This window comes from Sarcophilus harrisii, chromosome 1 (assembly GCF_902635505.1).
Source record: "Sarcophilus harrisii chromosome 1, mSarHar1.11, whole genome shotgun sequence".
NCBI classification, from domain to species: Eukaryota; Metazoa; Chordata; class Mammalia; order Dasyuromorphia; family Dasyuridae; genus Sarcophilus; species Sarcophilus harrisii.
Genome location: NC_045426.1, coordinates 655,437,661 through 655,462,131, shown reverse-complemented (window position 1 = coordinate 655,462,131; position 24,471 = coordinate 655,437,661). Strand labels below are relative to the sequence as shown.

The 24,471-nt window shown below is 34.1% G+C and overlaps 1 protein-coding gene across 3 annotated transcripts in view; it reads right to left on the bottom strand.

Moving 5' to 3' along the window:
- The window catches only part of ZFR2 (zinc finger RNA binding protein 2), a 113,225-nt gene that overhangs the window by 8,925 nt on the left and 79,829 nt on the right, over window positions 1-24,471 (bottom strand). For all 3 annotated transcript variants that reach the window (XM_031947857.1, XM_031947858.1, XM_031947859.1), the window contains 2 exons: window positions 14,136-14,277; window positions 114-202 (listed from right to left, as the gene is read on the bottom strand). In XM_031947857.1, coding sequence (XP_031803717.1) covers window positions 114-202; window positions 14,136-14,277 — 231 coding nt within the window. The remainder of the gene's footprint in view (window positions 1-113; window positions 203-14,135; window positions 14,278-24,471) is intronic.

Genomic DNA, 24,471 nt, shown 5'->3' with positions numbered 1-24,471 from the left:
CCAACAATTCAGCAAGACTATCACCTCCCTCCCTTTTCTCTCTTCTTTCAAGCAGAAATAACAGTTGTGAATTAACCTATTCATTATTCACAACTACTTAGAAAACACTTTACCTGGAACCACTTGGCATGGCGAAGAGCAGCCAATGACTCTAGACATTTTTGTTGACTCAAGACACCTATAGGATCAGGCTGAGACTCTTCTGTTTTTCACAAAAGAAAAACAAAAATAAAATCATGTATCAGCAGAGATTTTTTTGGAAGAACAGTGATAATTTCCATCTCTATCACAAACTTACGCTGGACTTCTTTAGCTTAGGCCTCAAGTTAATAATCCATAAAGTATTAAAGTCTTATGAGAATGATTCAATATGTTATGGAAGTAACCTTGTATTCTTGAAGGCTCTACAGATTGGCACACAGACTTGCAGCATGCCAGAAAGGCTCTAAGTAGAGTCAGAAAAAGACTATATCTGTTTTGTTAGTAGTATCTGCCTAGTAAAATTCAAAGAAGCTCATCACTAATAGGCTAAGCAATCAAAGATAAATTCTTTGGCCATGGCAACAAATGAAAACAAAAAAAACAAAAACATGAGACTTCATTCCTGTACAGTTCATCTTCTATTTCTGACTTTGGTAAGAAAACAGAGTGACCAAAATTGACCCAAGTCCTGTAACCATTTTCTTTGAGAAGAGAGCTGGGAGGATATAAATATGGCAAGAATTAAATATCACAATAGATTAAACTGATTACATTTTAACATATAAGAAATGACTGGTCATGGGTGTAGAAGTCATTTCAGGGTTAGACATTGTTATACAGAGTGACCCAAAACTTAAGATTGATGGGGGGAACCCTGAAACTGTGTCCCCTTTAATCTGTAAAAGAAAGGAGATTGGGGTCTCAGGCTCTCCCCTGGGCAAAGCTTACCTTCCTAGACAAGCCCTTCCCAAGTTAAGGGGCTTCATGCAATTGGAGATCTTGGTCAAATCACCCTCCATTGAAACTGAGATCTTTTGGGAGTGGCCCGGAACCTCTTCAAGGGGTTCCCAGACTCTGGGAAAAGCCTTTGATTTTATTCAATTGGAAATTTCTGTCTGATGGTCCTTTACTGATTAGCCCAGACAGCTCCCAGCCCCAGGCCAACATTTTACCCATATAACCAAGAGTCTGTTAACACACCTTTGCCAAATTCCTCATTAGGAATTTTGCCCACTAAGAAAGCCTTCTTTTTAGTGAACAATTAACTTCCCTTTTCTGCCATTCAGACTTTTCATGTTTGCGAATTGTTTCACTTTGGACCTGCACAGACCAGAGGGGATTCCCCATCTCAATTCTCACATCTCTTCATTACCACTAGCACCATATCAAGATCATTGACGTGGAATTAGAAGGAGCCTCGGAGGCTCAATGCACTTATTTTACACATGATAACCTGGTGAAAAATGGAAAAGATCTGAAACAAACAAAATGATCCTGCCCTCAAAAAGCTTCTTATGTGGTACTGAGGAGAGGGTGGGAGAGAAAATATACAGAATACAAATAATGAAATGCAAAATATTTTGAGGAGAGAGGGAGACTTAACAGCCAAGGAGATCAAGAAAAGTTTCGTATTAAGAGTTGACACTCTTCTGAAGAAACTTGGAAGTCTAATAGAAAAATGTAGGGAGAACATTCTAGGCAAGGGCACAACAACAATAAAACCTCTCTAACCTAGAAAAGGTTAGTGGGGTTCAGTTTGTGCTAAAAACAAATTTGAGAAAATATAGTCTCACTACACTTAGCTATTTACAGTATAGAATTATATTAGCATAATAGAATAGCAAAGAATCATTTGTAATATACACTTGCATTTGTAAATGAAGCTACCAGTGGTTTTCCTGTTCATTGGTCTTTACTGTTCTGTGACTAAAATGCTTCTTGAACTACAAGGTTAATCATTTTAGATACCTCCTTTTTAGGGCCAGAGGTGTTAGGAGCAAAGGGATAGTACAAATGTAAACTTCATCCAAATACATTCAAACTTAGTAATCCAAATATTCTAAATAAGTGGTTCTAATATTTTTTTTCCCAATCCAAATATCTACACTGTCTAACTAGCTCCCAAGAGCTGTTTTCTGGATAAAATACTGTTTTTTACATTTGGTTTCACAGGAAATAATACCCAATAGTATTAAAAATAATACCAAACCAACAATCCATCAATAACAAATGACATTTTTGAAATTGTTTACAATTCATAAAGTACTTTACAATAATCATCTCATTTGAGCATAACAAGAACCCTGAAAGGTAAATAGTGCATTGTTGTTAGGGAAAGCTGATAAAGGGCCAGACCTATGGCTTCACTGAAGGGAATTCTGGGAGAGGAAACTTTCCCAAGGCAAGTGGGTACCATTTAGGTAACTTGGTCTTAAGAGATTTGTCTAGCATTGGTGTCTAATTCAAATAGAAACAGATCCCTGCTGTAGCATGTTGACTTAGAAAACTACAAATGAATATTATGTTCTACTATATTTTTAATTATTATATTAAGTACTTCTTAATTACATTTTAATATATTTTGGTAGTACTTGGGAAGTTTTGGGGGACTCAAGTTTGATTCATCTGGAGAATAATGCCAGGGTCACAGAGCTAATATATGACAGAGGCAAGATTTAAACCCAAGTCTTCATATTTTCAAGGCTGGCTTTCTACCTACTACTCATGCAGCTTTTCTATTTTGGCACAGGTAATCATTATTTTTATTTTATAGGTGAGAGGTTCAGAAAATTAAATGACCTATTCATGATCATAAAGCTATGAAGTTAAAGAGGAAGGATTCAAATGCAGATCTTCATGACTACTGATGGACATTTTCCCATGTCACCATTAAGGCACTGACTGGGTAATCTCTAATTAACTTCTCCTCAGGGCTTAAAAATGTATTGATATCTTTTGTCTTTGAATCACATTCATTTCCAAATATATCCTTTCTTTAGTCCATTCCTAGGAAGCCATCCTTTATAACGAAAAGTTTTTAAAAAGGGTAGGGGAAGCAATTCAGCAAAACTAATAGGCATAGCAAACAAGTCTAGCAAGAATGTTCCACATTTATAGGTCCATACTACTAAAAATAAGGAAAGTGCATTTTCTCATCTCTATTTAGGGATCAGACTCAGTCATTATAATTACACAGTGCTATTCTTCTCTTTTCATTTACATGGATATAATCACTGTGTATATTTTTCTTGGTTTTGATCACTTCATTATGCATCAGTTCACCTAAGTCTTCTCATGCTTCTTTATTCTTTATGTTCATCACTTTTTATAGAGTGGTAAGATTCCACTAAGTACATGTCTAATCACTCCCCAAGAGATAAGCATCTATTTTACTTCCAGTTCTTCAAATATTTTGATGAGACCTGAATTTTGCTGAAAGAAATTCTAACATCTAAATAGCTGATTAGAATTAGGAAAGAAAGGAAGAGAATTTTGCTGCTAAAAATTTCACCTATTAAAGAAAAATTTGAAACTAGGCATCAGAGTGGTTTACCCTGTTTTGGATCCAGGATGAAAATAGTGAAGCAGAAAGTGGATAATTTAAGACTGTAAATAAATATTAACTAAACTCTTAGTACTGTAAATATGAGACTTTTGTCCAATCAATACATTATTAGAACTAAACCATATTACTATTAATATCCTTACAAAAACAGAAACCAGAAACCAAAAGGAAGTTACAACTAAGTTGGAGAAACCCATAATAAGGTTGACAGAATTGGTCTCATTTTGAACTTAAAGGCAATAATAAAAATGTCATGAAATGCTTCTTGCTCAACTTGTTTGAAGTGCTCATGATAGGCGTAAGAAGATACCATTAGGAACCATTTTTCATCCCAAACAATCTTCAGTTCCCAATGGGTGCCAGAAAACATAATAGTGCTAATGTTGTGGGGAGCTCTTCCCACAAATCTTTTGGGCAATGCTTCCTTTTTCCTTTTTTTGTCCTGAGTGAGGGAAAGGGTTAAATTCTGATCCCTCAACCCCATTCTTGTGGGAGGAAACCCACAAATGCTGCCATACTGCAGCCTTCAGGGCTACGCTCCTCCCTCTACTTTTTCCAATGGGCTTCCCAATCTCTACCCTTTCACATCTCACAAGAAGGATGGGCCATACTGCTCATGCTACTTGGACAAGCTTGGAGCCACCAACTACAATCCCCCCCCATAAGATGAAAGACTACAAGGCTTCACATTTGCCCTTCCAAAATATCCTCCAGCTCCTGGGCTTTACCATCTGCCCTAACACTATTCATTCCAGACCTCTTGACCTTGCCTCTACTCCTCTGAACTCTCCTGCATGTACTATCTCTTCCAATTAAAAAAAAAATTACAAGCAGCAATCCAACTCACTTTTATATTTGCATCTTCACATTGTATCCCTGATATATAGTAAACACATTCTAAAATATTTTTCATTTAGTCATTTAAGATCACCATGAAGATAATAGTAATTTATCTACTAGCATCTGTCCTGAGGATGAAGAGAAAAACTACAAAGAATTGGACAAATCTCTCAAAACTAAATCAAAGTACACTTTGATACTTGATAACTCCACTATAACCTCTCCTGGATCACTGCCTTATCATGGCAGAGAGGCTTGACTAGCTCAATGAAACTACAAACTATGCTGTGCAAGGTTATCCAAGATAGATAGGTCATAGCGGAGAGTTCTGACAAAAAGTTGTACTAGAGAAGGAAATGTCAAAGCACTCCAGTGTCTTTACCAAGAAAACCTCATGGACAGTATTAAAATGATAAAAGATATAACATCAGAAGATGAGCCCCCTTGGGTCAGAAGGTGTCCAACACACTACTAGGGAAGAGTGGGGGACAATTCCAAGTAGCAACTGGTGACAAAAGAAAAGTCTGATGCTATAAAGATTAATATTGCATAGGAACCTAGAATGTGAGAACCTAGAATATGAACCAAAGCACCTGGATGTGGTCAAACAAGAGATGGAAAGATTAAACATCAGTATGTTGGATGTCAGTGAACTTAAATGGATGAGAATGGGTAAATTTATTTTTTCCCATTTTGTAAGCATTTTATTTAAAGTTTTGAGTTCCAAATTCTATACCTCACTTCTTCACTTGCTCTCTCCTTGAGATATATTTCCATTGTAGTCATTTCGTACAAGAAGACTCAAATTAAGAAAAAATGAAAGAAAGTGAAAAACAGCATGCTTATTCAGCCTGATTCTCTATCCAGAGGCTAATAGTATTCTTCATTAGTTCTTTGGTATTGTCTTGGATCATAGTATTGTTGAGAATAGCTGAAGTCATTCACAATTCTATTGAATGATATTACTGTTACTGTGTACCGTGTTCTCCTGCTTCTGTTCACTTCACTCTGCATCAGGTCATGCAAGACTTTCCAGATTTTTTCTGAAATTGTCCTGCTAGTCATTTATTATAGCATAATAATATTCCACTACAATCATGTTTGTTTAGTCACTCCCCAATTGATGGGCATCCCTTTGATTTCCAATTCTTAGTTACCACAAAAAGAGGTACTATAAATATTTTTGTACAAATAGGCCCTTTTGCCTTTTACTGGATATCTTGGATTATAGACCTAGCAGTGGTATTGCTGGATCAAAGGGTATGCACAGTTTTATAATCTTTTAGGCATAGTTTTAAATTGCTGTCCAGAATGGTTGGATCAGTTCACAATTCCACCAACAGTGGTATTCCAGTTTTCCCTCATCCCTTTCAACATCCTACATTTTCCTTTTTTGCCATATTAATAATATCACAGAGGGGCTTAAACATGTGCAGTGCAAAGCAATAAGTTCAAGTTATCAATTCTGTCACTCATTGCCCATTTCTGAGCCATAAATCCAGTGGAGACTGAAATAGGAACTTCTGCTTGGGGGTGGTATCTCATAACGAGGAGTAGTTGTGATCAGTAGAGGCTGTGTACAAGAAGCAAGCTCAGAGACAGTCTGCAACTATGTGGCTTTAACTCCAGAAACAGAATGGAGTTTCAGTTCTAACCTATAACTTGGTCTGTAACAGACAGTGGAATAATCGGGGAAAGAATCCAGTCCGAAGGGGAATGCCTCATTCTGTAATTGTAAAACAACAGACCTTGTCAGTTGGGTGATAGTATGGGAGGCTAGCAGTAGTTTAATGAAACTCCAAGCAAGGAAGGCCTATTACTCAAACCTAAATCCACAACAGGAACTTGCATACCTCAGAGAAGGGGGGATCTCAATTGGACTTTGCCCTAGATCATCGAACTTTGAGAGCAATGAAAACTTTTAGGTCCCCAGCCTAAGCTGTACACAACAATTGAAAAAACATGATGTTCAATACCCACTAAAAGTAGTAGCAGAACCAGCCCAGACATTTCCTCCAGAAATGAACACAGACCAGCTCTAACATGAAGTCCAAAGTCAGGAAGGAGACTGAAAATATGATCAAACAAAAAGAGTCTCCCAATAAAAAACTTTTATGGTGACAAAACTGCTCAAGATACTAATCCATTAGAAGAGAGTGACCCCAAAACACAAAGTAAAACATAGTTTGGCCACAAATTCAACTAGAATTCCTGAGAGAATGATGTAAGAATTTTTTAAGCTAAAAAAATTTTATAAATAAAATAAGAATAAAAAAGAAAGAATAGAAGAAAAAATAAAAAAGAAAGGAGAGCTTTGGAAGAAAGAATTGTTAAGAGGAATTAACCTAATAAGCTTAGCAAAAAGTACAAAATTTTGCCTAAGCAACAAACTTTCTAATAGTTAGAATAGATCAAATAAAAGCTAATGGTTCCTTGAGAACAGAAGAAATATTTTAAAATATTGTCAAAATACTAAAAGAAGAAGAAGAAAATGTAAGATATCTTAAAACAAAATAACTACCTTTGAAAATAAATCAAAAAGAAATAATGAAGTCTTGAAGTCTCGATGAACTGCTTTAGAGCTAAGATGAGAAAAAAATAACCTAGGTATTATATTTTAATTAATCACAAAAGAAAGTTATCTACCTCTTTTAGAATGAAAAGGCAAAGCAGAAATAGAAAGAATCTATTGGTGACCTCCCCAAGAAGCTCCCAAAGAAAAATTCCCTGGAACATCACAGCCAACATCCAAACTTACATATCAAAGAGAAAGTGCTACAAGTAGCCAAGATAAAGAATCCAAGTACCAAAAAGCCAATCAAGAGTACACATTCAGCAATCACTACTATAAATAAGCAGAGAGCTTAGAACATGATACCTCAGAAGACAAAGGCTATAAACTTTATATATGTGAATAACTTACCCAGAAAAAATGATTATAATTATACAGGGAAGAAAATGAATCTTTAATTAAACAGAAGAATTCCTCATAAAAGACCAGAACTAAATAGAAACTGAAATACAAAAGATGAACCTGAATGATAAGTATAAGAGACTAAAGAAGGATAAATTATTTACATTGTAGTGTGAGGAGATGGTATATTTGTTTCTTTTCAATCTTATCATCATGGGGAGAGGTGTCATAGAGGATGTCTAAAGAGACAAATGGTGTTGGAGTGACTCTTGATCTTAAAAGATAAAGGAACAGAAAGAGAAGAGACAAATACACTGAGTAGGAGGAAAGGGATAGGAGGTATAAGGAAAATTTAATTTATATATAATGTGTATATATATATATATGTATGTATACACACACATCAGGGTATGAAAGTAAAATCTATATAAACAAGGATGAAAGGGTGAGAGGAGTAGCTGATAAATGAACCTTACTTTCATCTAAAATGTTCAAAAGAAGAATATGAACATACACCGTTAGATATATACTTTTTATTCAAACAAGGAAAAGACAGAGAAATATTTAGAGGGAGGGTACATCAAGCAAGGTTATTAGTCCTAAGTAAAACAAACTCTAAATAAGGATGTACAAAAATGTTCACAGCTCTTTTTGCTGGGGAAAAAAAAATGAAAACTGCAGTGGTACTCATAAATTCGGGGAATGGCTAAGTAAGTTACAGTGTACAAATGTGACAGAATATTATTGTTCTGCAAGAAATGATGAAGGAGTTGGGCTAAGAGAAATTTGGAAAATTCATATGAGGCAATGTAGGCAAAACCCAAAGAAGAATTTATACAATGACAACAATACTGTAAAGATAAGCAGCTCTGAAGGATTTGGGAACTTTTAACAACATAATGATAAACCATGATTCCAGAGGAATGTGATGAAACAAGCTACCATCTCCCCAAAGAGAGGTAAGGGACTCAGAAAGCAAAATGAGAATTTTTTTTAGACATGCCCAATGCAGAAATTTGCTTTCCTTGACTATATATGTTAGGTATAATAGGGGATCTTCATCTTCTTTCTTTTTTACTGAGGGAGGGGTTGCAGAGAGAGAAGGCATACTTTTGCTGAAATCATGATTGGTCACTGCACCTACCAGATTTCTTAGAATTTTCCAAAGTTGTTTGTTTGTTTGTTTTTTCCACAGAGTTTTAGAGTCCTGATTCTGCTCAATCCACTCTGCTTCATTTCATACATGTTTTCTTAAGTTTCTCTGAAACCTGAATCCTTTTCATGTTTTCTTATAGTACAATAGTATTCCATTATGTCATATTTCATAATTTGTTCATTCATTCCCAGATTTGCAGGGACCCCTCACATCAACCTATTCATAAAACACTTCAGAGATTTGCAGAAGTTTCTGGGTAATGTTGTCTAATAAAGCAACAAAAAGCAGTGGAGTAAAAAAAAAAAAAAAGTCCAACAACAATCCAACAATGTGGCTTAAGACATAACTAAGGGAAACTAGTTGGTGCAGTGGATAGTACACCAGTCCTGAAATCAGGAGGATTTGAGTTCAAATCTGATCTCAGACACTTAACACATCCTAGCTGTGTGACCCTGGGCAAGTCACTTAACCCCAATTGCCTCAGGGGGAAAAAATGTAATTAAAGCATTTTACCCATAGCACATTCCTGGATGAAAATAGCATGACAATAAAAAGATGGAAAATAGAACAGATTTTTTTTTTAGCATTTCTATGACAATTTTTTGATAATAAACATCAGTAACTACCTTATTAATAGTTCATTAATGTATCATATAAGGAATTAAAAATAGCACAAATTTAGGAAGGCTGAATGGGAAAAAAAATGATGAATATCACTATCCAAACAAGGCAGTCTTTCATTTGCACAGACTCATACACTTCTTCATAATGTTTGAAACATTCATCCACAAATATATCAAGCATATAATTGCTTGATATGAATAAAAGAACAAAGGAAATGCATATTTTTACAGGTGATATTCTTTTTTCTTTTTAAAAAATTTTTAATAATAGCTTTTAATTTTCAAAGTACATGCAAAAATAGTTTTCAACATTCACCCTTATAAACTCTGTGTTCCAAGTTTTTCTCCTTCCTTTTCCCCTCACCCCTCTAGACAGTAATTCAATATAAGTTAAACATGTGCAATTCTTCTATACATATTTCTACATTTATCAGGCTGCACAAAAAATTAGATCAAAAAGGGGGAAAAATGAGAGAGAAAAAAAGCAAGCAAACAACAAAAAGATGAAAATACTCCACAGTCCATGCAGATGGCTCTCTCCATCACAAGTCCATTGAAATTGGTCTGAATCGTCTCATTATTGAAGAGTCATGTTTATTACAATTGATTATCACATCATCTTGTTGCCACTGTGTACAATGTTCTACTTGGATCTATTCACTTCACTTAGCATCAGTTCATGTAAGTCTCTCCAGGCCTCTCTGAAATCATTCTGCTGATCATTTCTTATAGAACAATAATATTCCATAGCATTCATACACCATAACTTATTCAGTCATTCCCCAACTGATGGGTATACTCATTTTCTAGTTCCTTGCACCACAAAAAGGCTGCTATAAACATTTTTGCACATGTAGATTCTTTTCCCTTTTTTATGATCTTTTTGGGATACAAACCCAGTAGTGAGATTGCTGAATCAAATGTATACACAATTTTGTAGTCCTTTGGGCATAGTTCCAAATTGCTCTCCAGAATGGTTGGATCTGTTCACAATTCCATCATAGGAGATTTTCTACAACAGATCACATTTTTGGCTCATGATCCAAGTGAATGATAGATGGAGAGATGAGATCCTCCATATATTTCTCTTTGTGGGTGATGATTGCATTATTTCATAATATTAAAAGGACAGAATGATATTATATTTGTTGCAAACCTTAAACCACATGTTTAACCATTTCTTCTCAATTTCTTTTGCTGGTTCATCATACATGTCACATTCACTACCTATGGTGTATTCAGTGGCTCTGCCCTAGATCCTCTTCTCTTTCTATATGCCTTACACACACATTCTCTCTTTCTCTCAATGATCTTATCAACCATAGATTGAAATATCATTATGTAATTATTCCTAAATCTGTATGGTTATCCCTGGCTCTTCTAAGGTCCAGTCTTGCATGATCAATGGTATATTAGGTGTTTTGAAATGGATGTTCCATAGATATTTCAAGGTTAAAAGGTACAAAAATGAGCACATTATTTCCTGTTGAGTTTTCATCTCAAGTCTTTGAAATATCCTACTCTTTTTTCATTATACCTATGGAAAGTCAGACATTGTGAAGATACAATTCAGAAGGCTTAGGTTCAAAATCTAATTCTGTTACTTACTAGCTGTGAGATCTTAGACAGGTTATCACTTCTCTGGGCCTCAGCTTCTCCACCTTAAGTAATTAGGTTAGATGATCACTAAAATCCCTATAATGACCCCAAATCCTGTGATTATTACATGTTGACATAACAAATTTTCCTCAGGGCAAAAAATATAAACTCCTAGATATCTAAGTTTCAAACCCCATCCTGGTTTTCAGTCACTTATAGATATTCTTTTGCTTATATACATGCTTACATAAATAACATCCATAAACCTAATCATCAAGTGCCATTATCACCACAATCCATTAGTACAAGCCATTAGAAATGGGTTACTTTTTCATCATGAACTGGAAACAATATAAACAATCCTTTCTGACAGAATGTAGCATCATGGTTTTGAAGAAGAGTTATAGTATTAGAAGTGAATAATCTTGGACACTATCAAATCCCATCCTCTAGTTTTATAGATGACAAAATTGAGACAAAGAAATTAAATAATTTGCCTAAAGTCACACAGGACTCAAGCCCATGTGTGAGGTGGGATTTAAATATGGGTATTCCTGATTCCAAGTCCAGTGTCACTATGCCACATAAATAGTGTTTTAAGCACATATAAGATTAAAGTTTTATGAGATTCTAATATTATCAAAAGATAATAGCACATATTTTACATACAGCCTTATGGTTGACTGAATAGGAAAAAAGCCAGAAAGAGGTTGTTAGCAACTACCAACTTAAAAGCCAATTTCATATTTCTATAAAATCTTTATGAGAACAGTCTAGCCTGTACCTAGGGTATCCTTGATGAAAATATAAAAAGTATTTATAATCACATTTTTTTTTAAAACAATGGGGGGCTGTAGCAGACTACATTCTCAATTGCATAAGTGATTGAGGGGGCAAAGAATACTTTGCACAAAGATCCTAAGCTTACTGCTTATGACAAAATATTTGAGTTAGTAAAACAAAATTCAATTTTAAATATTCTTTTCCAAAATTGTATCTCCTTCATGTATATACTTAAAACATACAGAATTTTCTCATAAATGTAATAATAGATAAAACTATTTTGGGGTTTTTTTCTCTATAATATCAAGAAAGGCATAAAAGAAGGTAAAGTGCTCTCCAAATGCATCTGCTACTGTCAAGGGAAATACTCAGCCCAGAATAAAAAAAAAAGAGAGAGGGGGGATTCCTTATAACTAATGAGGTCTTCCAGAATCTCCTATTTTAGGATATCATTGTGATGATTGTATCAAGCCATCAAATATCAGCGACTCCTCAATGAAAACTCTAATACTTTAACAGAACTCAACCTAATAATCCAGACAGAAAAAGTTCATAAATGAAGACAGTCCATTGACTAGACTGTTATATAGTTACATGAACACTTAATTGAGAGGGTGTCTCTGTAAAATGCATTAATATGTGCCTCTTGGACAGTTTTAAAATGGACAATAAGTTGGGCCTGAAAATGAGAAAACAGACAAGTCACAGGCTCATTTGCTTTTAAGGAATTGCACAGCTTATCAAATCTATTTCCTGAAACCCAAAAGTCTGCCCTTTAATTTATTTTGGATTTTTTTTTTTTTTGCTTTTTTTAAAATTTATTTTTAGGCCTGCAGTCCCTCTTTCCTACTTCCTAGTTCTCTCACTGAAAACACAAGAAAAACAAACCTAGTATAAACATTTATAATCAAGCAAAATAAATTCCTTGATTGGCCACGTCCAAAAAGAAAAAAAGCTCAACCTGCCTTCTGAGTCAATCAACTACCTTTCTAAAGACAGGAAGTATGTTTCATCATGAGTCCTCTAGAATTATGGTTACTCATTGTATTGATTAGAATTCCTAAATTTGTCAAAGTTTTTTATTTTTACAATGTTATTGTTACTTTATAAATTGTCCTCTTGTTTCTACTCACTTCACTCTACATCAATTCATACAAATATTCCCTAAGATTCTCTGAAAGCATTCCCTTCATCAATTTTTATAGTGCAACATCATTCTATCACATTCATTTATCATTATCCAACTGATGGAATATCATCTTAGTTTCCAATTTTGTTGCTACAAAAATAGCTGCTCAAATATTTTAAACAAGAGTCCTTTTCTTTTTTCTTTGATCACTTTGGGGTATCACTCTAGTAAGCAATATTGTTAGGTCAAAAGGCAAGAGTAATTTAATAGGTTTGGGGCATAGTTTCAAATTGTTTTCTCAAACAGTTGGACTAGTTCACAGCTCTATAGCTTCTTTTTAACATCATTTCTGATGTTCCAGTATAGTTGTGAATCATGAAATATTACAGTCACCAAAAGATAAAATTGCATTCAAAGTGAACAAAAAAATACTAAAATATACATAGTCATTATAACTATAAAAGTAAGGGTAATTTTAATTGGAAATAAAACTGAGATTATAAAATATTGGACAACATTGGTACTAACTTATAAAGTATACACCAGTTCTTTATTTTAATAAATGGCTAACTATTTATGTATAAGGTTACATGTACTATCAGTTGAAATTATCCTTATGTTATTTTACTTCAGAGTTTTGGAGGACTGTATTCTGCGAGGTATATACAATTGAGAGAAGTTCAAGATCTATGTGATGTGTTGAAACAAAATTTATCAATAAAATTTTTAAACTTTTAGAAAGCATCAGAATAATAGGTAACTCAAAGAGCAATGGGAATATATACAGTACGTAGCACACACAAAGAGAGGGAGAGAGAACACGCAAGCATTAGCACTTGGGCAGCCTGTACATGCTATACTATACTGGTACCAATATATTCTCAAAAGCCCTCATAAAGGCTTCCAGTACATTGTATATCCCACCCTTATGCCCTTTTGGAAGTATGTATGCAATAAATATATTCATGCTTTTTTACAAAGCATAAAAAGTGTAAAGGCGTTGCACAACCTGTACAACTAGAGGGAATATCTTAGTGAGATTAGAACACAGATCCATTAATACACTTAAATACTATGTGATTTCTTACAAAGTATTATTCCCATTTTACAGATGAGGAAACTGAGATTAAGAGGTTAAATGACTTATCCAAACTCAATCAGGCAATAAATAGCTGGAACTCAAACTCAAGTCTTCTGACTCCAGGAGTTCTTTCCACTACATCATATTTCCTTCCTCTCACTGGGCACAATAAATATAATGATTCCTAAGACATACAAAGTGCTTTCCTCACAACAATCTTCTGAAATAGTACAAATATTGGTGTCCTCATTTTACAGATGAGCAAAGTGAGACTCTAATTGAGTGACTTGTCCAGGGTCATATAGTTAATAAGTTTCAGAATGAAAATTCAAACTGAGTCATGATTTCACATCTCTTTCAATTAATACCATGATATATTTCAGTATACTGAAAAAGTTATGTAATAAAGAATTTTAAGGGAAAGATGGTGTGATTTTCATGAATGAAATAGCATATGCCTCACCTTTGTCTGTGGAAGTATCCTCTCGCATCAGGGGCGATGTGACAGAAATCGTAACCTGCATTTTTGGTTCCTTGCATGAGGCAATAACTATATTTGCTTCTTCTGTGTCAGATGAAACCTCATACTTATCCTCGGTTACTGTCTATAAGTTTGAAATAAAATATAAGAAGACTGTCTTATCCCACCAGAAAGGCTCATATTCACAAAACCAATGCTATGATTACAACATAGATTGCAACATATTAGAGCTGGAATACACAATGTCAGACCTGGCAAGGACCTGAAAACATATAGCATCAGAGCTGAAGTGACACTCAGAGATGATCTAAGAGAACCCATTTATTTTGTAGAAGAAGAAAATAAAGTATATCTTCTTTCACTATTCTTTAAAGTTCCACAATCTCTTCCAATTCTCTGTCAGGAACAAACCTAGTCTGCTCATCTCCTATTATGTTTTCTTTTTGATCCACTCTTAATCCATCATCACCTTTTAAAGCACTAATTTTCTCTTTCACCAACAACAGCCCAGAACCCCAATGATTCCATGACGAGTATAGTCCTTACTCACAAGAGATTCTAAATGTAAAACAGTCTGTCCCTTGACCCAGGATTCTGTCAAGTGAAGAATAGCAAATAAAGTAGCTAAAAGGTCAAAATATTCCATGACTTCAAGGAATTTGTTGCAAATTCCAATTTAGACAATTGTTGCAAAAAAGGCTGAACATGGCAACTTTTTCTATCCTCCAAAATTATTTTGTATTCTCATATAAACTCAGAACATATAAATTACCAAGAGATAATACTATATGAGGATGACAGAAAGTCAGTTCTGGAAGGGACTCAAGTTAATAATGACAGAATCACTAGAAAATCAGAAATGTCTCTTTTAGTGAATTTGTGAATCTGCCATTAATCTATCTACAACTTTTCACACTGTAAACCACCATCTAATTTTGGATAACACTCCCCTTCTTTGGTGTTCATGACAATGACCTCTCCTGATTGTCTTTATAATTCCTTCTCAATCTCTTGTTGGATCATCATCCTTCTATACTCTAAGCCAAAAAGCTCTATCTTAGGTACGCTTCTGTATACAAATAGCTGTTAAATCCAGTCCTACTATTTCTCTCACCAACTGCCTATTAGACATTTCCATTTCAATGCATTATAGACATCTCCAATTTACAACATTTCCAAAATAGAGTTCATCATACCATGTATTTTCTCTATGCCTATTTATTCTCCCAATTTTCTATTTCTTTTGAGGGAAAAACCATTCTTCCAGTTACCCAGGTTTGCAGTCTCAATCTTCCTAAACTCTTCATGCTAACTCAATAAACAATATCTAATTAGCTATCAAGCCTGATCAATTTTACCTTTACAACATTTCTTGTATCACCCCTTTTCTCTCCACATACACAGCCACCATCTTAATTCAAATTTTCATCATTTCTCACCTTCATTATTGCATAGCCTCCTAACTAGTATCCCTACCTCCATTTTCTTCCTTCTATAATCCATCCTATATACAACAGACAAATTTAGAACACAGTATTACTCTCCTACTCAAAATTTTTCAGTGGTGTTTTAATGTGTCTAAGATAAATAAAATTTTCAGTCTGATGCTTCAAACTTCCCAGAATCTAGCTCATACCTATTAGTCTTATTTCTTATTAGTTCCCTTCATCTGCTTTTCTAAGTAGACTGTAACTAGCTATTTCCTATAAGTGATATTCCATCTCTTACCTCCATATCTTTCCATAAGCAGTCCCTCAATATAAAATATACTCCTCCTTCCTTAATCAAATCCGGGGCTCCCTTTTGTGTCCACTAAATCAATGCTATGATTACAACATAGATCACAATATATTAGAACTGGAATATACCATATAAGACCTGGCAAGAACCTGAAAACATATAGCATCAGAGCTGAAGTAACACTCAGAGATGATCTAAGCCAACCCACTTATTTTGCAGAAGAAAATAAAACATATCTTCTTTCACTATTCTTTAAAGTCCCTCAATTTCTTCCAATTCTCTCTCAGGAACAAACTTAGTCTGCTCATCAGATCCTTAATTAATCCTTAATTTCCTTCAAAGCACAATTCAGGTAACTTCTCCTATATGAGGTCTTTTCTAATCTTTGTTAGTACCCTCTTTCCCTCTTGAAATTAATGGAACTTAGGTGGTGTACTAGAGTACACTTGGAGTCAAGAAGGCCTGAGTTCCACTTCTCCTTCAGACATGTAACTAGCTATGTGACCCTGGGCAAGTCATTTAATTTCTCTTAGCCTCAGTTTTTTCATCAACCAAAAAGGGTTAATAATGGTACTTACCTCATAAGTTTGCTGTGAGGATCAACTAAGATTACATAAACCATTCTGCAAACCTAAAAGTGCTATATAAAGTTTAGCTGCTGTTATTTACCTGTGTACATATTGCATCCCTGTCTCCTTACCACCAAACAGAAGGTAAGCTCTTTGAAGACAGGACTTGTTTCATTTTCCTCACTCATTTACCCCATGAATCCAACCTCTTATCAAGTCTTAATAGTTTCTACCTTCACTTCTTTTTAACATGTCCCCTTCTATTTACTTACAGTACAAATATCTTATTATATTATTGTAATTTCTCTTTTTTCTGTTACATCCTTCATTTGACTACCTAGTGATCTTCCTAATGTATAGGTATGATCATGAAACCACACACACACACACACACACACACACACATATACACACATAGACACACATTAACTCCAGGCACTTATTACCTCTAGGATCAAATATAATATCTCCTGTTTGGTTTTTAAATCCCTTTACAAGCTGACTCTTTCCTACCTTTCCAGTCTTCCTAGACTTCCCTTCTACATATTTTATAATCTAGCAATACTGGCCTCCTTGCTCTTCTTCCAGATACAACATTGTCTTCTGATTGTGCCTTTTTACTGGCTAACTTCTATGCCTTGAATTGTTTCTCTTCTCACCTCTATCTCTTGGATTTGCTGCCTGTTTTCAAGATTTAGTTCAAACCCCAACTTTCTGTAGGAGTTCTTTCCTACTGTCTTTCCCTCTAACCCTACTGCTAGTGTCTTCCTTCTGAGATTGCTTCTTTTTGCACTGTATATGTTATATTAATATATAGTTTTTTCCATGTCACCATTAAATTGTGACTTCCTTAAAGACAAGATATATATTTTTAGTATTTATTTTTGTAATAAAGGCCATTGAGTTCAGTCCCTATAAGCATGAACAAAATGAAGCTGCAGCAATTCCCCACATAGAAGGTATGATGACATGTAATGGAAGTGCCACTGCGAGGTCTGAGCATGTACAGATGGTCTAGACAATTTTGGTCTTCTAATAACAAGGATTAGCAACCTATTTGATTGGCTATAGATATGATGATAGAACTTAGTAGTAGTTCAAAAGGCACTAGTAAGCCCCCTTTTCTCTTGGTTTTGTCTTAATTACCAAAATCACAGATCATCAGCTTATTATCACCTAATTTAATTAATTTTTTTTTCCAGAGATTTCAAATGACTTGTTTCAGATTACATAGATACTTATGAGGGAATACAATGGAACCTAATCTAATTAATAAATTACCCAGAAACCCTGTCTCTTGGCCTTTTCATTCATCTCACATGTTTATCCCTTTTAACTAGGTCTATTTTTTTGCTGTTCTCTGAGTTTATGATTGTTGCAACTGACTTTTATTTGAGCTGAAAGATAACAGATTTTGTTCTAGCTCATTGTTTAACTCTGTATGCATCTTTATGTTTCAAGTGTATTTCTTGTAAATAAAGTATTGTTGGATTTTCTTTCTAATCCAGTCTGCTTTTCTCTTCCATTTTATGAGGATGTTCATCCCTTTCACATTCATAATTATGATAATTGTTTTTTTCCATCATAATCTCTTATACTTTTCCTTCTCTTGTTTTCTGCCCCCCTCTTTAAGAAAAAGAAGAGGATGGTGAGAAAGAAATGAACTCAGTATTTAGACTGAGTGCTACAGTTTTGGGGTCATCTTCTGCTTCTGTTTCCCTTACTTAGAGACCTATAACAAGTTATGCTTTCTTTTAAGTTCCTTTTTAAAATTTATCTGCTTTAGTTAGAGTCTACTTTGCTTAAGATAACATCTCCTTTAATCCATCCTCCCCTTAGGTCCCCCATTTCCTTTCTCTTCCATTTATCTGAGTAAAATGTATTTGTATATTCATTTCTATGTGTTGACCAGTTCAGATGAGAGTAAGCTTCAAGTGTCATCCACTCTCCAATTAGCCCTTCCTCCTTGTTTGTATAGACCTCTACCTGTACACCTGGATTATGTAAGATAATTTTCTTTAGACTCAATTCTTATTCCTCCCCCCTCCCACATATTATTTTTCCTCTCCTTTTCCATTAATTTTTTTAAGATCCTCAAAACATATCAGAACCATTCCCAGACACACTAACTAGATTCCTTTTATGCCCATTGATAATGAAAGAGTTCACATTATCATCTCCCCATACTAGAATATAATGTTTAACTTTGTTAATAATTCCTTATTCGTTCTTTTAATTATTTCAATTCCTGTGTTTGTATTTCAAAATCTCTATTCAGCTCTGGTCTTTTAATCAGAAATACTTAGGAATCTTCTACTTCATTAATGATCCATTTTCTATCCTATAAAAATAAACCCAGTTTTTGCCAGATAAGTTATTTTTGGATAAAATGCTATCTCCTTTGCCTTTTGGGATATCATGTTTCAAGCTCTCCACTTGTTTTTAACAGTGGCTGCTAAATCATGTGTAATCCTGACTGTGACTCATTGGTATTTGAATTCTTTCTTTCTGACTGAAGGATTTTTCCTTTGTCCCGTGACTTTTATGATGTTCCTAGGAGTTTTCATTTTGAGGTTTCTTTTAGTAGGTGACCAGTAGATTCTATTTCTATTTCTTCATTACAAGAGATGTGGATAATTTTATGATTTCTTAAAATGTGATACCTCGGTTATGTTTTCTGGCCATAGCTTTAAAATGGTCCAGTGAGTGAGTCTCAAATTATCTCTTTTCCTTAAACTAGTTTCCAAGTCAGTTGTTTTTTTTTTGTCTTAAACTAGTTTCCAAGTCAGTTGTTTTTTTTTTTGTTGTTGTTTTGTTTTTGTTTTTGTTTTTGCTATGAGATACTTTTTCTTCTTCCCCCCAGTCTTTTGGTTTTGTTTTAATATTTCTTGTTTCATGAAGTCATTATCTTTTATTTGGTATATTCTAACTTTTAGGGAGTTTGTTGCTTGTATAAAATTTTGAACTTCATGTGCAAGGTTTATTCATTTAATTCCCTTTCCTATTCTTTCTTCCATAATTCTCATTTCCCCCTAATTTTCCTTTCTAATGTTTTCATTTCATTTATAAAAACATTTAAACTCTTAAAAAACATTCTTTCTTCATCTTTTCCAGGAATTATAGATGAATTTCTGCCCAAGTTGTGTTGTTCTTTGATGCTTTGCTTACAGATGTTTTGGGATCATTCTTCTTTATGTCTTGAGCATTCCTATCACCATAATAGTTCTTTATGGGAAAATTATTTGTTTGCTTGCTCCAGTCTACTTGTTGACATGAGACTTCACTTTAAGATTGGGCTTTATATATTTCTGAGGGGAATATTTGAAATAGTTTTTTTTGGGGGGGGGGTTCTGTTGCTTTCTTTCTTTTTTTTCTTTTTCTTTTCTTTTTTTTTTTTTTTGGCTGAGGCAATTGGGGTTAATTGATTTACTCAGTGTCACCGTTGCTTTCTTAAGGTACAGAATGTTGTATTATTCTGGAATTTCAGGGAGAGCTCAAGTTGTAGAATGTTATGCTTTCACAGCTCCCAGAGTAGTCTGATCCAATACAAAAACTGATTGCTGCTTCCCCTGATCTAAGCTCTGCAACTTCCTGACCTTAATTTGGATCTGTGTAACACTTCTTTTGGCTTACCTCTGGCTGAAAGTCCCAGAAAGACTAATGCTAGACTCAGCCACTATTAGTCACCTGAAAAGTTCTATAAGTTTACTGTGACAGACCTGCAGATTCTCATGTGGTCTAAAATTCCTGCCTTGGTTATTTCACTGGAGGCTTCAGAAAGAGATGTAGTTTGGAACTAAAACTCCACGTGACTCATGTGGTCAAAGCCCCATAGCTGCTATTTGCTTCTGAACTTCTACCTGGCTCAGTACACAGATTAGTGAACATCCAAAACTTTGACCTACAGGTCAAAGAAAAAAAAAAAACTGCTAGTATCTGGAGGGAAAAAAAAGTAATTCAAGTACCAAGGATCCACAAGATGGAAAGGGAAAAGGAGGGGAAGGGAGAGATCACACAGAATTTATCAGCTACCACTAGATAGAGAAGTTACAAGTACAATATTTTACAAAGCAAAGAATATGGGTTTTCAGTCAAGAATAATTTAAGAGAACTGAATACTCAGTATTTGCTGAGCCTAGAATGCTCAGCCTAGAATGCTCCCTTAGGCACAGGTCTTCTCCTCAGTCTGTTCCTGATCTGTGACCCAGAAATAGGTGATAAACCACAGAAGGTGGTACCTCTTCCTGCATTTTACTCATAATTGGGATCTTCCAGTATGGGTCTAGGACCTCTTCTTGCCCTGGTACATTGTCTTGGTCCTCTTTTCTATTCCTTCATGCTAAAGTGCTTCCCACAAGATATTTCTGGCCCATCCCCAATATCTGAAAATCTTTCTGTCTTCTATGCCAGCCTGGACTTAAATATGTTTCATTGATCTTTCTCACCCTGAATTACCTGATCACAACTCAGTTTGTTTTCCAAATCTTTCTGGAATACTATTGGAAGAGCCTGGCTATATTTTCTGTTATTCTGTCATCTTGACTCTACCAACCGATTAGCTTTTAAAGTCCTTCAAAACCAAACTCAAATCTCTCTCTCCAGTATCTTTATATATTATTCCACGCCACTCCAGTTCCTGCCACCTACATGCACACTCTGATCCATTCAAACTAATACGGCATTGTTCTTCACACTTCTGTTTATTTCTATCTTTGTCTCTTTGAATTGGATCTATAAGGCTTGGAATGCATTCCTTCTTCACCTCTGATTCACAGAATTTTTCATTTCCTTCAAGAGTTTAAGTTATCACCTTCTACATGAAATCTTTCCTAATTCCCCAATTGTTAGGGCTGTCCTTATCTAATTACCTTGTATTTATTCTTTTTATATTTAATCTGCATTCCCAAACATATATCTATAAAATGTTATATATGTATATAAACATACAAGTATACCAGTATAGGTTTTATACACACACACACACACACACACACACACACACACACAACACAGAGAGAGTAAAAAAGTCTCCCTTGTTAGTATGCAAGCTTGAGAAAAAAGATTGTTTAATTTTTGTATTTCTACCCACAAGTATTAGCATACTATAGATACTTAATATCCATTGACTGACTTATAATAGAGAAAAAAAGTTAAGTAATATCAACTGACAAAATATCACATATGTTATTCATGCAACATTCCATACTTGCTATTTCCTTCTCTACCAAAAAAGAAATTTATTTCATTTTCTGTTTTCTGGGACCAAGAGTGATCATCATCATATGTAATCTGAGCTCAGCTATCTTTTGGTAATGTTTTCATTTATATTATTATAGCAATTATTGTTCTGCTTTCGGTACCACTTAATAGAAGAACTTGTGTATTTCTTTAAATTCTTCACATTTATAGTTTCTTGCAGCACAATGTCATCATATCCACAGATCACAATTTATTCAACTATTTATCAATGGATATTGATATTGATATTTTAATTTCCCTTGGTATTTTAATTTCTTGTTACTTTCAAATGTGACATTAATATTTTGATATATATGGAACCTTTTTTTTATTTATTTAATTTCTTTGGAGTATATTCCCAATAGGGTATGAATGTTCTGATGACTCTTGCATGTCTGAATTATTTCCCAAAACAGGTGGATGAACTAATATTCATCAACAATGTATTAGCATATATAACTTCTTAGAGTTCCTCCAACATTAGTTATTTCCATCTTTTATCATCTCTATTAATTTGTTGAGTGTAAAGTGAAACTTCACAATTGTTTTAATTTGCATTTCCCTCAGTGATTTAGAACACTTTTTTAATACAGCTGATGATTACTTTTTTTTTTTTTTTTTTTTGATGTCTTGCCCAGGGTTACACAGCTAGAAAGTGTTAAGTGTCTGAGGTCCAATCTTCTTGACTTCAGGGCTGCTGCTCTATCCACTGCGCCACCTAGCTGCCCTCAAACTGTTTCTTCTTATCTTAAAAATAGCTCATGGTCTCTGTGTCAATTGTCTACAAATGTTTAATATAAAAAACATTTTTAAAAAGATCTGAAATTTCTCCCACTCAATAATTTGCACAATTATCTCATTTGTGCAAAAATTTAGTAATTTTACATAACCAAGATGAACAAGGCAGATTCAGTAAATTGAAAGGAAAATATTTTCTTTTAAGATCACCTCTATTTCTTGTTAAAAATTTGTCATAGTTATGAAAGACACCTTCTTCTACTCTCCTCTAATTTTTTTTATTGCTATGACTCCCATATTTAGATAGCATATTCATTTGGAGTATTTTTCAAATATAGCATAAAATGCTGACTTAGACATTTTTTGGTTCCTTTCCAGTTTTTCCAATAGTTTTTACTAAAGAAATACCTGTCCCCCATGGTTTCATTTTATGGATTGGGCTACACTCAGTTGCTTTTGGATCTTATTTAGTCTGTTCCATTGATATACTTAAAAGTGTTTGTTTTTTTTTACCATAATAAGTAGTTTTAATTATTAATACTTCAAAATATAATTTGAGACCTGATAATGCTATGCTTTATCCATTCTTATTATTTTCTCATGAGATTTAGTTCATTTCTTTCTCCAAATGAATGTTCTTCCTTTATATAGTTTTATGTGTATGCCCAATTTGGGCTAAATCTATAAATTAATGTAGGAAGCATTTTTATTATATTGGCATTGCCTAATTAAATCTTGCTTTATTTCTGTAATGTTTTAATATCATGTCATATATAATTATATGATTATAAAATCCTTCTTACAGAAATAAAGAAAATTAATATAATATATGTAATATGACAATGCTACATCAAATTATATAAGCATATATTAACATTTTAAGTCTTGAGTGTATAGTAACAGGTTAATGTTCAGATATTTTATACATTTTCTTGTTATTTTGAATGGAATTTTTCTATCTTTTTTCCTACTTTTGTTAGTACTCTACAGAAATGTTAATTTATATGTGTGGGTGTAGATGTGGGTGTGTGGTTTTATTTTGTATCCTGCTGCTTTACTGAAGCTAATAATAATCTCAATTCTTTTCACAGTTATGGTTAAGAAGAAAATTCTTAACCTTATACTTACTGAAAGCTTCTCATGTTTCTCTATTGCAAACAATGTTAAAATCTTGATTTTTAGGTTAATATTTTTTATCATTGTAAAGAAAGATCCTTTTTTGCCAGTGATTTTTATTTAACATAAATAGGATATAATTTCAAAAAATTTTTATCCATTAAATAATATCATTATGTATTTGTTGATATGATTCAAAATGCTGTTTTCTGAGTGTAATGGGAGACTGTTCAATGAATTCAATTCTTACAAACATATGCAGAGAGTCACTGATATAATCCTTATATACTAGAAACTGGGGAGTCTAAGAGGAGTCAGTCATTAGGGAATACAACTAACCCACTGATTGATAATAAATGATTGGGGTTAGTTGTCCTTAAAGTTCTTCTCATTCCCTCTAGCATTCACAACTATTTTGTAAATAGATAAACTGTCTGATCTCTCCACAAAAACTATGGAATAAATTTCCATCAGTCAGCTGACTTTTATATGATGAACTCTAAGATTTCTCAACAAAACTCTGTTGCCTTCTCAATGTCTTAACAGGGAACTTGGAAATCATGGTGTTATTTATTTCCTTCAGTATTTTTCTGGGCTTAAGTCATAGTTAGGTGGTTAGCTTCCTTCAAGACAACTAATGGCTATAGTGCTGTCCAGAGTCAAGATGACTTATCTACCTGAGTTCAAATCTGGCCTCAAACTAACTGGTTGAACCTGGGCAAGTCACTTAACCCTGTTTGCCTCAGTTTCTTCATTTGTAAAATGGGGTGAAGAAGAAGAAGGGAGGAGTCGAAGGGGAAGCAAAGGGTAAGGAAAGAAGACAAGGGAAGAATCCAGAGTTGGGGAAGGTTAAGTAATAGCAAGGCAAATTAAGAAGCAGAATTAAAGCAAAGAGTTAGCAGGAATAGAAAAGATGT